Below are 16,627 nucleotides of genomic sequence, written 5' to 3'. Positions count from 1 at the left end.
AATCGACCATGAATCAAACAATCTATTTTTCTTTGAGTTGGAAAAAAATATTATAATTGGATTTCAAATCCGAGAACGAGTTGTAAACAAATCATCCAACATTTTTAAAATAAAGAAACGTTAAAGTGGACTCCATGTGTCCATATTATTCTCGAGCCATTATCGTTGTGTCATGTTTGAGTTAAATGCAATCGAAATTGTACACAAAAAGGTAACAAAATTACTATATATTTGTGATTTTTCCATGTTATCACAACATTTCAATATAGGATTGTAGATTTATTATTCACTCGCTTTTTTATTTTATTACATATCATATCGTAAAATTTTTGTCCGCACAAAGTGAAAAAGGAGAGGGGAGAAAGAAAAGAAATCACCGAAAGGATTCGCCCGAAGAATATTCCAAAGTAATGGGCTGCTAGGGTTTTTGGGGCTGTATTCGGAGCCACTGGTTCAAGTATAAATACAGCTGTCTCTTCGTATTGTTATTACAGCCTCAACCTCTGCTTCAAACCTAAAATTCACATTACGATTAGATTAAATTTCTCTAAAAATGGAGCAGACTTTCATTATGATCAAGCCTGATGGGGTTCAAAGAGGCCTGGTTTGTCTCCTTTTTGTTCTAAATTGTACTATGTTGATCATTTTTTTTCATGATTTTTCTACGTTTGGTGTTATATATTCATGAAATTCTATGTGGGTTATATTTCTTCTGCGAGATCGAAACTGTATCGATTACTGAGTAAATTTTGTGGTTTGGATATATATTTCTGAGCTTTTTTGTCTTAGTTTTGGGGAACTAAAAGAAGGAAATTTAATTAATAGGTTTTAGTTTGTCTCTGATTTAATTTAATTGAAGAAATACATTAGATCTGGTATGTTTTTTAAAACAACTTGTTGCTGAGATTAAGGTTGTTTAATTTTTTATGTATCTTTCTTTGTTTTGATTCAGGTTGGTGAGATTATTGGCAGGTTTGAGCAGAAAGGTTTCACTTTGAAAGGTAGCGTTTTACCCTCTAATGTATTCGGTTAATCTACAACAGCAATAGTAATAGTAGTCCATGGATTCATGGTTACTTTTGGAACAATTCGTTGTAAACTAGTTTGTGGGCTTTTACTTTCCTTTGTCTGATGATGATTCGTATGTTTCTGTTTTCTCGTATTATATCAAAAGTGAGGCATAACTGACACATTCTTTGATGACGATTGTTAGTTTTGATTATGTCTTTTTTTATTTTGATTTCATGGGTTTAGGGACATGTTCTATTCGAAACATTTTGCTAAAAGAATTTAAGTTGTATAAAATTCATTTTTTATCTCGCTGCTTTGATATGGTGTGGAAAACTAGGAAATTTTTCTTGATTTGTGACTCACCTTGTTCCTGGCCCATGCTAATAACATGTGTATTATCCTAATGTAGTGGATTTCCCAAAGGTACACATCAATGGAAACTGTGTTTTTTATGAACTGTGTGACAAGTATGCATATTTTTTGGTCTGTCTTATTCACAAGATGTTGAGATCAGACAATTTATACTTGTTTTGAAGAATTAGACTCAGATTATTGCACCAGTACAACATAAGACCCGTTGCATCGTGAAGATGATGGACGATCAAGTTCTGCTGTCAAATGTTCCACACAACTTTTAAAAAGTCGATTTCTTAGCATTTCTATGTGCATGTTTTGATATCTTACATCTGTTTTGGGTACAGGGTTAAAGCTTATCACTGTTGATCGTCCTTTTGCTGAGAGCCACTATGCTGATTTATCAGCAAAGCCCTTCTTCAATGGGCTCGTAGAATATATTATCTCTGGCCCTGTTGTTGCCATGGTTTGGGAAGGCAAGGGTGTGGTAACTACTGGCAGGAAGATCATTGGAGCCACCAATCCTGCTGAGTCTGCCCCTGGGACCATCCGTGGTGATTATGCTATTGACATTGGCAGGTGAGTTTGGCTTTCTTGTTCATATATCATGCCACATCAAATCCTACATAAGATTGATAATTTCATAGTAACCTGGATATAAGGATTTGTTGCATGTTTTTTCCATCGATTAATGGTTCTCGACATTCAAAGATGTGTGGACGATATGTTTATTTGCTTGGTTTTGTAAGCTGTTTTACTTAAGATTTGATGTTCAATTCTGGTATCTATTGGCACTGCTAATTAGGGTAGATTTGCTTAATTCCGTTTTGCAAGAATTTGATACAAGAAGATAACATTCTAAAGCAACACAGTTTCTGGTTTTATGTTTGCATTGTTTACTAAAATCGTTTAAACCCATTGTTTTTCTGTGCTGGCAATCTTATTTATGTGCTTGAAACTGTAGAAACGTCATTCATGGTAGCGACGCAGTTGAGAGTGCAAAGAAGGAGATTGCTCTCTGGTTCCCAGAAGGAATCGCTGAATGGAGGAGCAGCCTTCATTCTTGGATTTACGAGTGAATGTCTTTCTTGATCTGAATGCCCATAGACTATAATGTTTGGCTCTGTTATTCTATCCAACTGGATTATGAGTTGTCTTCAAATTGAGTTTATGGTTACCTTCATGATGTATTGGAGTTATTTTCCCCTGCGGTTGATTAAAATATTCAATATTTTGAGATTGTTATTTTGGTGCTAAGTCGTTGACTGGATAGTGATCCACACGATAATTTGTATGCAAATGGTTTCAGTTTTTAATCCACCCCAGTTCGGTTGGAAGGGCTCTTTACCTAATCCTTGTCATAACTCACGTTGGATAATGGAATAGGGATGTATGGTTAGATTTTGGGTAGTTTTGGTCTTGTGAAATTTCTATTTCAAAGTGAAATCAGAACCCCGATTATTCATAAACTGAATTAAATGTACGGGATTGTTTTGTGTATTCTTTAGTAACATAAAAAAATTTCCAAATAAATTTATCTAAACAACGACTGGCAAATGTTATCTAGGGTCAAATTAACATAATTTTAAGAAGAAAAAAAATTAATGATTCGGTTTGTAAGTTTTCAGTTTAGATTTGACTTTGGATTGGAATCAACAAATGAAGGCAACTCTGCCTTGTGTGTTTCTTTCTTGTTTCTGAAGAACAATCCATAACTCAGAAATCACAAAATCCAAACCCAAACAATCCGCTAATAGAGAACCTAATAAAGAACTAATGCAAATGAAGATGAATCGAACAAAAAAGATGCATCAACTCTACGATGAATATGCTGTCTTTCAAACGCGATGGTTAGTTGCCACACTATCGACTGAGAAGCTCGTATGAAGGTAAGTCTTCAAGGCGTGTTATATCTTCTTGAAGGAGCTCCCGTTCCAGCTGTCGCCGAGTAGCTTTCATCACAGTCTAAGATGAAATGTAAGAATGAAACAGTTAATTATATTATTGGAAATGCCAAATTGGGAAAATTGCAGTTTCCTCCATGGGGAAAATAACAACTTCCTCTGTGATGATAAGGGACGAATTATAAAAACTATACGTCAAATTTTTAAACTTTATTCTCTTCTACAGGACAAACGTCAATATGGGATCCAACTTTATTGGCACTCCACTCTGATTCAATGTGTCTAACTCAAGAGGTTTAAAGAAGTTTACATCTAATACTACCAACATGAGAATTTTACTGAGATATGTAGTTCAGTTTCTTTGCCAACAAAAAAATATACATATGGAATGCTTATCAACGATCTTCCTTCTGAAAGTCTATAAAAAAATCGTTCAGAATAGTGACTATATGCAAGAGCTGTGGAGAAGGCAACATGTTATTTTCTACTCTATTCGATTCATATAAACTGGTTGACACTTACATTGAAATCCATGTAAGAGGCATGCATGGCAAGCCATTGATGGTCCATTAACTTGAATGCAATACAATATAGAAGGTCCAATGCAGATTCATTTTCTGTGGGGAGAAAAAATTGAAGAAGAATTCACCATAAATAAATAAGAACATTTGTGGAGCATCATTACATGAAGAGTAAATTACTAGAACATGCATTTTCTCAAACCAAGTCTGAATTCATTCAATCTATCTCAAAGGTTGTTGAGGAGCTGCAAAGACTTGCCTGTTAGAAACTTCAAAAAAATGACTCCCACTAGTGTACGAGGTTTTACTGCAAATAGGTGGCAAGAGATTAGGTCCAACCAAACAGAAACGGTCTGGTGTTTGTTAACATACTATATATAACAAGTAAAACTAATATCAATCCTTGAGACTCCAAAACAGAGTTAATACGAAATCCCACAGTGCATTACACGATAATTGGATTATTTTAGTTGTAAGTTTATTTCCACCAACAATGTTAAATGTTCATTTATTGACAGCTTTGGCGCTAATTACAAAGATTAAAACCACCATCCTTACTTCAGACAAAATGTAGAATACAGGTTGCGGATTATTTAGATTGTTGTCATAATTGACAGGAAGAAGTTGGCTCATTTTCACTTGAAGCAGAACAAAAATCACATTAAAGAACAAAAAAATTGTTGGAAGATTCTCATGAACACCTTGGATTTCAAAACATGCAACAATTCACCTGCTTCAAGATCAAGCATCTGAATAAGCATGAATGTGATGTTGACACCAGCCACAGCAAATGGGTATTCCCACAAGGCCCGATCGCCTTCTTGCTTCCAAAGAAGATCCTGAAACGATTTCTGTGCAGAAGCATTTGGTAAGCCTATTTTGGCAAACCTCAGAGAGGGTATTGAACAACTTAAATCTACATATAAATATCATGAAAATCCGATGAATGGGGCAATATGGGCATGTATGTCCTTGTGAGCTACACACGATCCTTCCACCTCTACTTCCTAACATAGTCCTTTAGAAAACCACTCTTTTTGGTGGTATATATTTCTCATCCTTAAGGATGTCGAAAAAAGCAGTTAATGCTCTAGCATATTAAATACATGATGCTTTCAGCAATCAATCTATTCCACCATGACATCGTACATAAAATAAGTAAATATCATTTCACTTTTTTCCCTCAATTTTAACCAGAATTCACAAATTTGAAACAAGGAAATCCTTTCTTTTTATTATGAGGCTTTTCTTTTACTTTTTGAAAAAGCACAGAAAACACATGTTGTCATTCAATCTTTTCCATCACCCCAGATATTCATTGCATAAACATGGAATTGACACCTAAGAACAATACCATGCATTATGGCCAAAACAAATTAATTGAAGCTATATAGGTCACATGAGCCTACTAATCATAGAAATGGATTCATGAGAGCAGAAATAAAGAAAAAACCTATAAATTGTAAGTTTCATGTAAACATGGATAATAAGTAGAACCAGAAATATGAAACATTCACCAAAATTTATGGCCAATCTACCAAGGAGATAGAGAATTAGTTCTCGAACACAACAAAAAAAAAAGATAAATAAGAACAACAAGTCATTTCCCTCGGCACGCATGCATCACACGCAGAGAAGGGGGAAGAGAAAGAGAGTAGAGGACATACTGGATAGTTCCTTGCGAAGTATAATAAATTTTCCAATGATATGAAGCCGCCACCACTGCAAGAACACGGCATGTGTCAAAGGTTCAAATGATGATATTAGAAAAGGTGTGAGACCTTGAGATCCAAAACAAATTTCTTCTATCACCATTGTTTTAGTAATTGTTGAATATAACAATAACAATAACAATATTATGATTAATATTTTAAAATCCAGAGAAAGTTGACTGAGAACATTAATATACCGAAAATCTGTAGATGGATCTTTTCCTTGCCAACCCATCTCCTTCCACTGCTCAGAAATTAAACCGTGTAGTTTCTCCTCAGGAAAGGCAGCAGCCCACAGCGCCCTCAGAGCTTCCTGTAAAATGAAAGCAACAAAATACAATGAGAAACAGGAGAAGAGTTAAATTAATATTGGATTTAACTAGAAGGCACCGATCTTTATCAAGAAGACATCAGCATCTTACTGGATATACCTGATGTTCAGGAAAGGAACTATCATACGCAACATCTATTCGACTCTGTAGCCTGATTAGGCATTCCTCCTGAAACAGTAAATGAAGCATCAAGATCCTGTGCTTCAGGTTAAACACAATGCAAAGTTAAAAACTAAACAGGTACTATTCAACTTCGAAAGATTGAACACTAACATAGATATTATGAAATAGCCAATGATGCAGAAACAGGAATCCACGACTTATTATTTTTAAATCTTTTCATCATAAAATCAAAATGTTTCATGGATAAATGGTTATCATTTAAAAACTTTCCTGCTAAACAAAAACCCAGCTTTGCCCATAGGAAAGATATGCCCCCTCCCCTAGTCACCAGAAGGATATTACCTGCGCAGGTGTCAAATCAAATGATGGACGAGCATCACTATCTCTTCCCTGAGCACAAACACATGAAAGGCCTCGACCAAGCCATGCTGTGGACCCTGCTACAACCTCGGCTGTAACAAGAAAATGATAGGAAACGATGAGTAGGAATAAGGCAACAAAAGTTTTAACTCACGCAAGAATTTTTTATTTGCTCAGAATCTGAAGTCACCAGCACTTCTGCTTTTTGTAAAATCAATAACAGCAACAATTTTTTTAGCATCAAGACTCTCACTACTAAATTTCACACATCGAGAGAGCAATAGCTCTGTTATTACAATAGAATCAGACTACATTTATAACTATTACAGAGGTACACAAGTTTCTCTTCGGACAACAATCGCATGTTTCAACAGAAATAGGTGTTTAGTCTCCTTCCCCTTTCAATCACAGACATCATCAGATCAGTCAAATTTATCCACCAACTCATCACTATTAGAGAAGATATAAAGAAAAAAGAAGAGAGAAAAGGTCATTACGTCACCCTCTACTTCAGATGGTTTCAATTAAATAGGACTCAAAAAAATGAAAGAAGAAGAAATCTTACGCTCAAAATCCAAAAATTGAAACAAACATGAGAGATATTATAATAATTAATTTTAGGCGCTGCTATATAAACTTGATTTTTTTTGTTCTCAGCAATCAGTCTCACACATAAATCTTCTAGACTTACATTTCACAAAGCAACCTTATGCTAACCTATTTTTGATCATAATGACAGCATGAAAATTATGACGATGAGGCATATTGAACAGTAAAATCTCCAACAGTAGAAAATGCAACTATACAAACAAATTATCTTAAAAAAAATTCCACCAAAAACAGGAAAATATGCGCGGATTTAGCAAATTACAAATCGAACTAACCAAAAATCTCAATGCAAGTAGGCATCAATTAAAGCAAAATTTTTAATTTAGAGATCCAGAACCTTCACAAGATTAACTGAAAAAATATTCTACAGCTAATCACGCACACACTGCCGAAAGGAACACGAGCACAAAAAGATAGATGAGGAGACGAAAGAGAGGATAAGTTAGGTGGAAACTGAAAATGAAGAAAGAGAGAGAGAGAAATAAAAATAATAGAGAGATGGGAGTCGATTTAAAAAAAAAAAAAGAAAAGAGAAAAGAACACAGAATATACAACACGTACCAGAAGATGAGTGGCAAGCACTTCCTCGATCGAGCCCCGGCGAAATCCGCCTAACCGCCACAAACGATCCCCCTCCTCCAGCTCCTCTATCCTCCATTCCTCTAAGTATAACTCAATATCCAATTCCAATCGATCCACAAAAACTGAAAAAAGAAACTTCACCTCAGCAGCTTTTTCCCAATCAAAACTCACAATACGCAATTCAAAACACGAATCATAGCCGGGATAAACCAACGCGATTGAACCAAGGTGTTTCTTGAGCGGTTTCTTTACAGCGAAACGTAAGATTTCCTCCTCACTGCCGCAAGATCTGTCATATACCAACAAAAAACCATGAAAAACAAAAGAAATTAACCGAATGTGTTCCTGCGTAGATATGCGAATTCAGAGGTAGATTACGTTACCATAAAAGGAAGAAGAGATTCCCGTGTTAATGTGAAACTGGGGTTGGAGTCCCTGCTGTGTGTTTGTGCGCGTAAATGGAGAATGTGTCATTCTGTTGCCTGGTGTGTCCGTTTTAAGAGAGGGTGCGATATTTCTTGCGAGGATTTATAACGGTTTTTGCTTTAAATAAAGCCTCCCAGTTGTCAGTTTCTTTGAGCTATCTTATATCTAATTTTACTGTTTGATTAATGCAACTGCATTTTATGAAAAATTTGATATGACTGTCATTTGTAGCAGGTGTCGAGACTCATGAAAAATATCATTTTTCGATAGCTATGTTATGAATAAATATCATGTAGCATATGATGATTTGAGTGAAATATAATATTTTTCAGGGTAAATATGAATCGGATATATTTTTTTCACGGATATAGATTCGTGAGATTGTTGTACATGAGACATACTCTAATATATATTGTATGTATGAAAATATTAAATTCAATAAATTTTATAATATACTTAGAAATATAACAAGAATATACTCTAAACGCACACATTTCTAGTCTTGTAATATAATTATACTATGAATTGTATATCTCGATGATTTTGGAAAATATAACATTCTTCTACTCGTTTTGTTAAAATTTATTAGAGTATGTCACGAATCTTTATTTGTGAGACAGATCAACCCTACCGATATTCACAATAAAAAATAATACTCTTAGCATTAAAATTAATAATTTTTCATGGATGACCCAAATAAGATATTATTCTCACAAAATACGACCCGTGAGACCGTCGCACACAAATTTTAGCCAATTTATTATTGGTATATTAAAGTATATTCTTTTTTCCTCTCTTATTTTATCCTGATTTAATATAATTTAGTCGATAGCAATAAATTCATGCGGCGTCACAATAACTCGTTTCCCATATCTAAGTCTAAGTCAAAAGTTGCAGTTAATTGCGTAGTTGATGAGCCTATTCTTCTTTCCAAACAAAGGCATAGTCAGTCATCCTTCCCCTAAAACATATAATATAAAAATTAATTTCAAAATTTTTTAATCTTCAATTTTTTTTTAACTTATCGAAACAAACGATAAATAAAAATATATAGCGAATTAGAAAAATAGAAGGTTTTAAAAGTGGTTAGGAAAAAGCTAAGCTTTAAAAGGAATTATTCCCACATTAGATGTTTGGAATAGTGGACCATCTCATAATGCAAGTGTTGTCTTAAAGTTGTGATTGCATGTCCAGATTACCATCTAGCAGTTATGATAATGGCCAACACGCATGTGTTGGAGGAATGTGGACTCATTTTCTACTGATTGAAAAATGGTTGCAACGGTAAGTTCGAAATTTTAGATTTTATTTGGATTGATGAATTTGAAGTTAAGGATTTCAAATATGTCGATTTAATTGAGTAAACTCGCATTATAATGAATTTCAAATTTCAACCAGTTATTTTTTTAATCATTGTGGCAAATTCATCCCAATATTGAGTTATTTTAAATTACTTCCTCATATCCAAATCCCTTAATACAAACACGCTTATTCAGCTATTATATTACTAATAGCTGAATTTTAGATTTTATACTAAAAATACAATTAGCGACTTGCAAATTATACACGATGCATGATGCTCGTCTTGTCTCTTCATTAGAAAATATAGTGAAACTCGAGCTCATGAGTTCCATGAGGGAAAGAAAAAGGAAGAAATATATATATTAATAGCAAAAGTATAAATATTCGATAACAAGAAAGTAATGAGAGTGCGTAAAGCTTTAGCTAAATCATCCCCTTTTTTTTTGTGTGCTTTTCAATTGGTGGGGGCATGCAAACTTCTATTTTCAGGATTCTTATATATATATATATTTCATTTTATGAAATTTGCAGCTTATTTTTAATCAAAAGGGTCTGAAACAGACCCAACTCATCCAATACACACGAATTGACACTCTAATGGATCTTTGGATTTTAATCAATTAAATAAATAAGCACAGACGTGGTTAGCATGCCGTGTGCCTAACCAATTTCGAAAGGACAACTATATGTTCATAAATTTTAAGGGAGAATCGGAATCCATTAACCTATAATTTTTTGGGTGCGATAAAAAAAATCTTTAATATATTCTCACGATGGAGTACTACATGTCAGTGAATTAATACGTTGAATCGATCAAGATTTTAAATTAATCTAGTGTACACTTTGATTTTCTTGGATATCCCTATTAAAACATTAAATTTTTCTTATTCTAGTATTTATGTCTCTCGTTATATATATATATATATATATATAATGTATTAATTAACACACTTTTATCTGTGTGTTTCAGATTTTTAGGGAAATGCGAGCACCGACCAAGTACGTCCCTGTGAAAATAGGCAAAAACTTATATGAGACGGTTTTACGGGTCGTATTTTGTGAGACGGATCTTTTATTTGGGTCATCCATGAAAAAGTATTATTTTTTATTCTAATAGTATTACTTTTTATTGTGAATATCGATAGGATTGACTCGTCTCACAGATATAGATTCGTGAGACAAGAGACATACTCGTGAAAATAATTTAATATACTATTTTCAAATTATTTTACAAATGTTTCGTTAATTAAAATTTTCATCTACATAGTTCGTTTTATTATCGAAAATATTTCTTAATTATTTTTGAAAACAAAAGCAATACGATCATCTAATTTACTTTGTACTATTATTCTAAAATCTCAGCCACAGCTCCAAAATACTTCTTCATTATATTTAGTAATATTTCCTCGATTCTCACACGCATATGAAGAAGATCCTGAGTCTCCAATATAGTATTAATATTTAATAAATAGAAGAATTAATTGAATATAAAAGAAACGAGTCTCTTTTCACGATGCGTGGGATGTTGAAGTTGAATGAACATTTTCAAACAACTTTGTCGATCCCACTTTGTGGACGAAATTCCAAATCAAGAGGAGGAGCAATAACATACACAATAATTTTCTAAATAATAATTCGAATACATGCGCATTCGCTGGGTCTGTTTGTACATTGTTTAAAAGTTTAGAAAACTATATAGTTGGAGTTAATTACATTATAGCATGGCGCCAAAAGAAAGGGGGTGCCACTTTTACCCAACACAGCAATATTTTCAGTTTCTTTTTCTTCAAAAAATTATGGGTTTTTCTTAAAAAAAATAAGAAATTTTTTTTAAAAAAAAAAGAGACACACAGGGGTTAGTATATTTTTGCCCATCTCTTTCTGTAAAGTCATGAAAAGTATCTTAGAGATGGAACTTTGCAAGTTGAGATGGGAGGCAACCATTATTGCTACCCCGACCCACAATGTTCTTGTTATTTTTCCATCGAACAGTCATAATAGAACGAAAACAAAATTAATTTCTTTTTTCGCATTACCTTTCGAGTGATTAAATAAATAGAGAAAATTGGTTAAATAACTTCGATCAACATTTTTTAAAGAAAATGACCTCCTCAAGTGTATTTCGATAAACTTGAAGAGGTCATTTTCTTTATAAAAAAAAAGTTGACCGAGGTTAAAAAAAATAATCCTGATTAAATATCATAGTAACTTTTCTATCAATACTATAAAATAGAAGTTATCAGAAGCAACTTTTTGAGTTTCAATTCAAAGTGGAGCAGTTACAATAAGAGATACGATTGATTTCATTCTCAACCCCACCAAATTAAATTTATTTCTCTAAATCAAATCATTTAATCTAAGTGTAACCCAAGGGACGAAGGGGGTCGAGAGAAACATTATAATATACTTCAGAAGAGAAAATTGAAGATTTTTGTCTCTGATTTGAGGTTTTAAGGAGAAGCTTGAAGAGTTAAAACCAACAAATTTAGATATGACGTATATAATTACACGACTCTACTGTTTAAAACAACTCCCGACCAACTCAAGCGATGCACATACAGCTTTAGTTCCAAGGTCAATACAATTCTTGCATAAAAGGATAGATCATAGAGGAAAGTCGATAGACGAATAAAAACATTGAGTCCCTTGAAATAACAATTGCATATTAATAACACAAACCATCGAATTGTCATTCAAAGAGGGCGATGATTAAATTACACGTTCTATTCTACATTTATCCATTATACAAGAACTTAAAGGGACACACACGCATGTTTTCTACATAGCTGCAGTACAATCCTTCACAGCCAACAGATACTAACCCATAGCATACTTCTGGGTCCAGCTCCTAGCAGTTTGCTCGTACTTGGTTCTGTCTGTTTTGTAAATATGTGCGATTTCTGGCACCAATGGATCATCAGGGTTTGGGTCCGTTAAAAGTGAACAGATTGAGAGGAGCACCTGAAATAGAGGAGAAGATTTCAAAAGGAACCTGCTTAGTGACTTTCAGATGGTAAATAGAAATTCATACACAAACTCTGCTCAAGATAGAAACACCTACTCTAACCTAGCAAAGTCATTTTCAACATCTTACGAGATCATTTTTTATCTTATGAAATGTAAGTGTCTATTTTAAAACATTAATAAATTTTGCCAAAATGTTTAAAGAATTATAAGCTGATGAAGCTAGACACCCCCTAATAGTAACACAATGAGTGCATTCATCAACACCAGAATGACATCCATACTTGCAAAGAATAACCACTGACAATTGACAAAGACAGCTTAGAACTGTATAAATGCAGGTGGTGGATGCACAAATTTTTGTTGGCGTATTTCAATAAATATAGACTATAGATTCCATTATAACATAGATTTAAAACAGATTCCACAATATATATGACCGTCTTACCAGTGTATTAAAGCAACAATTAAACATCTACTTTAAGGACCTGTGACACAAGTTTCTATGGCTAAATGAAAACTAACACAAACTGCACACACATGAACGCTTCAACTGCATCTAGATGCAACAAATCATTTGAAGAATGTTAATGAGAAAACCGTAACTGACAACTAACAAAAATGTTACATGTCTAAACAGATTGTTAAAAATAAGAGGGTGGCTATTTTAACTTAAGTAAAAGTCACCTTAGAAATAGTTAATGCAGGGCTCCACTGCTCCTTCAAGATATCAAGGCATATACTGCCATTGCTATTTATATTCGGGTGAAAAACTTTTGTCCTGAAAGCAACCTGCATCATCAACCATCATAAAATAATTTTTTACTTGCAAGTTGCGAAATTAAGAAGAGAGTCACAAAGAAAAGGTAGTTATATGGATTGGAAACTTTGGATATGATGACACACCCATGTTCATAAACTACACTTGAATTCAAGAAGTTGGTTGACCTAGCACCAAGTAAAAAAGTTAAGCAATTTGCTAGAGATAATATTTCATGACAAATATATAAGGACATAAACAAACTTCAGGACGTGATTCTATTACTTGGGACTTGGAAGTTTGAAAGCAAATGAAAGAAATTTAAATCATGTTTACCCATCAAATCAATTAATTTCTTTCACAGGATTACTCCAGAACCAAACACCGTTTGGCTGATTGAATCAGATCATTCTTCATTCATAGCAACCAAATACTCAGTCTAATCCTAATGACTATCGCTCATTTCTCAAGATTAGTTACATAGCAGCAAATCCAATTTCATCTTTTTCAGTAGCATTAGTTCAACAAGGAATAACATGGTCCGTGAAACTAATCATAGTACTAGTGTAGCAGAGTAAAAGATCTGTGCGTCTGCCACACTTTGAAATAACACACCATTGTTATTTACTTTTAATTTTGAAAAAACCCTATACACCAATATTATATATCCCTAATATGGCACTAGTCACTCAACGAATCTAAAAAAATGTCTCCTCCGCAAAATAAAAGCAAATAGACGTCATAAAATTCAATATATTTTCAGAGAACACTTTCCAGAATACAAAAAAAAAAAAAAAAAAAAAAAAAAAAANAGAGGTAACCCAAAAGTTCCGACTGTGATTTACAGTTCACATACCTTCGGAGGTTTGAATGGGTAATCAGGGGGGAAATGAATAGTAACTAAAAAGACCCCCCCTGCGTAAGGACTATCCTGGGGACCCATTATGGTTGCTTGCCAGTGGAACACATCTTCACCAACAGGTCCTGCCAATGGCACCAACAGAGAGAAACATGTTACATTTCCATACAGCAGCAATTCAAAACACTAAACACATTTATGCCACTAATATCACAGTAAATCAATAGTCATAAATCGAATCAAACAAGTGGCAACGCCAATTCATAGTCTGAACCGTTAAAAAACAGCATGGCGTGTCATCATTTGATCCTCTGTTTCAAATGCACATAAACGCATCCTACATACAAATACAAGGGAAAAGAAACATGTTCTACTAATCACCTGATTTGGCCCCCTTTTCATGAAAACTTTTATATAATCAAGGCCTTCTTGTACATGTCATTAACTTACTAAATAAAGAGAAAACAAGCTTATGGTTATAACTATGCTCAGGTATTGATGCATCTAAATGATAATTTTCTAAGCAAGACCTCCTCTTCTAAAAAGGACACTTTTCACTAATATTTCCTTCACGCAGAAAATCTTTACTTAGAGTTAGTTATCTTAATAAATTTCAAAACCATTCTAATATCAACAAGGAAGATCAGGTGATGGGATTCATTGACCCATAAATTTTACACCCGGGATGGTTTTTCTACGTGCAACAAATGGTCAAAGAAACAAAAACACGCATACCCACACATAAAAACAATCAAATTCCCACAGATCACTTTCATAAGGCCCTAAAAACCGAGAGTCGCAAAAATCAAACAAAGTACAGCAGGAAAACTAAGTATAAAAGAAAAAACAACAATTAACATAAAATTACCGGCGCTGCAAGAAGTAGGAGGATCTTTCTGGAGATCCTTGAGCTCCTTCAAGATCCGTTTTGATGCCATCGAGAAAATGAACGTACAGATCTGCAAATTATACCAAAAATTTCATTTGCACTTGAAACATTGAATATATGTGGAGAAAGATATTTAAAAAAATGAAGTTTTATTAAACTTATTCCAAACATCCATCAAGAAACAGGGTTGTCATTTTTTTTTGTCTAATTTAATATCATTGCATTTTTTTTTGTCTTGATATATTATATTTCATATTTAATTATTAAATTTTTTTGGAGGAACATATTTAATTATTTTGGTTCATATATATTGGTAAAAGATAAAAGTGATGGGCTAAACCGAGAAATGGGATTGCCAACTATATATAATTAGAGTTAATTTGTGAGAGTTTGGTAATTGATCATGAATTATCAATATTTTTCCGAATAAGTTATTCGCAAATGATTTGGTCACTGTAATTTATTTAACTAACATGATTTGCATATTATTATATTAGTTTGAAATTTCTCATTACACATTAAGAATAAAAGTTGCAGGTTCCATTATCATAAAAAAATAAATAGTTATTAAATATAACTTTTAATAGAAGCATAATTTTATATATTAGCTATATTTTTTGAGAGTATGTCTTTTGTGAGACGGTTTCACAAATATTTATCTGTGAGACATGTCGATCCTACTTATATTTACAATAAAAAATAATATTCTTAGCATAAAAAGTAATATTTTTTTTATGGATGACCCAAATAAGAAATCTGTCTCACAAAATACGACCCATGAGACCGTCTCACACAAGTTTTTGCCATTTTTTGAAGGAGCATATTTTTTAAAATTTTTTTACTACATCTAATTTGTTTATAATAATTAATAAAAACTAACAAGAGGAACAAATACTTAATTTTGAAAGAAAATAATTACATTTTTTCTCCATAAATATTTACTTAGAACATTTTTAGTTCCTAAATATCAAAAAATGTGACATATTTAGTCCCTGTTGTTAACTTGAACTAAAAAGTTAATGACGAAGACTAAATTTGTCATACTTTTAAATTTTATGGATCAAAAGTACTATATTTAAATTTTAAAAGTTAAAAATTAAATTATTATTATAAGGATCGTGTTTATAATATAAACACATTTATTTTGTCTTGTTTTATTACTGAATATCTACAAACTTTATAATCATGAAATTTTAATATAGGAAAAAAAATCATAGTAAATTTTTAAGTCAATCAATCGAGTTTATTTTTTAAAAATAAATTTTTTTAATATTTTATAGATTTTATATTAAAAAAGTATTTTAATAGAATGGTATGGATATTCACGCATTTAATTATAAATAAATTTGAATAATTTCAAATCATTTGTGTAAATTTATTTTCAAAATGTGAAATTTTTTTCATTAATATAGTTAAAAAAAATAACAAGATAAATAACTCAATAATGTAGAATTATTTTATAATCTCATTCTTGTCATAATATTTGTAGTCTTTGAATATTTTAATGCAGTACTTTAGTCAGTAATTTTTTTTTTAAAAAAAAATACGCAATTAGATCGTGCCATTAACTCCAGGTGACAAGTGGCGTGATATCTTTTTAAAATTTAACGACACATTTTTCTGTTAAAAAAATATTAAAAAACAAATTTTTTTTAAGCAAATCAATTTTTTTTTGCTACAATGGTGGTGTTAAATTTTGATTATATTTAATTTAAAATAATATGTTATAAAAATTCTAATGATAAATTCGAATCATTTTATATCTTGTTATGATTTTTTTACTATGTTAAAATTTTATCTAAATAAATTCACAACATAAATGTGAGTTTATTTATCATCTTATTATTATTATTATTATTATTTTAGTTTCTAATATTTAAATATAACATTTCTAGTCCCTAAGTTTAAAAAATGTGATG

General features: G+C 32.3%; 3 protein-coding genes across 4 annotated transcripts; 1 reads left to right on the top strand and 2 right to left on the bottom strand.

The window, feature by feature from the left end:
* Window positions 1-372: 372 nt before the first annotated feature.
* Window positions 373-2,610, top strand: LOC140970664 (nucleoside diphosphate kinase 1). Its single transcript, XM_073432487.1, has 4 exons — window positions 373-604; window positions 953-1,001; window positions 1,713-1,944; window positions 2,330-2,610. Exons 1-4 carry the CDS (start codon window positions 554-556, stop codon window positions 2,442-2,444), a joined length of 447 nt encoding a protein of 148 aa, XP_073288588.1. The 5' UTR covers window positions 373-553; the 3' UTR covers window positions 2,445-2,610.
* Window positions 2,611-3,021: 411 nt separating this feature from the next.
* On the bottom strand, window positions 3,022-8,049 carry LOC140970661 (uncharacterized). Of its 2 annotated transcripts, XM_073432481.1 has the most exons (10): window positions 7,892-8,049; window positions 7,488-7,797; window positions 6,300-6,409; window positions 5,934-6,002; window positions 5,700-5,815; window positions 5,458-5,512; window positions 4,521-4,641; window positions 4,050-4,097; window positions 3,792-3,886; window positions 3,022-3,330 (listed from the first exon to the last, which is right to left on the bottom strand). In XM_073432481.1, exons 2-10 carry the CDS (start codon window positions 7,582-7,584, stop codon window positions 3,229-3,231), a joined length of 813 nt encoding a protein of 270 aa, XP_073288582.1. In that variant the 5' UTR covers window positions 7,585-7,797; window positions 7,892-8,049; the 3' UTR covers window positions 3,022-3,228. The 2 variants fall into 2 exon arrangements, with proteins under 2 accessions (XP_073288582.1, XP_073288583.1); XM_073432482.1 differs by lacking the exons at window positions 7,488-7,797; window positions 7,892-8,049 and adding an exon at window positions 7,202-7,391.
* A 3,808-nt stretch (window positions 8,050-11,857) lies between these two features.
* LOC140970660 (ubiquitin-conjugating enzyme E2 28-like) lies at window positions 11,858-14,916 on the bottom strand. The gene is made up of 4 exons (XM_073432480.1): window positions 14,688-14,916; window positions 13,817-13,944; window positions 12,888-12,992; window positions 11,858-12,197 (listed from the first exon to the last, which is right to left on the bottom strand). Exons 1-4 carry the CDS (start codon window positions 14,755-14,757, stop codon window positions 12,054-12,056), a joined length of 447 nt encoding a protein of 148 aa, XP_073288581.1. The 5' UTR covers window positions 14,758-14,916; the 3' UTR covers window positions 11,858-12,053.
* Window positions 14,917-16,627: the final 1,711 nt, after the last annotated feature.

Source organism: Primulina huaijiensis, chromosome 2 (genome assembly GCF_012295235.1).
Source record: "Primulina huaijiensis isolate GDHJ02 chromosome 2, ASM1229523v2, whole genome shotgun sequence".
NCBI classification, from domain to species: Eukaryota; Viridiplantae; Streptophyta; class Magnoliopsida; order Lamiales; family Gesneriaceae; genus Primulina; species Primulina huaijiensis.
Note: the sequence above shows the minus strand (reverse complement) of the source record. Positions and strands in the feature narration are given on the sequence as shown.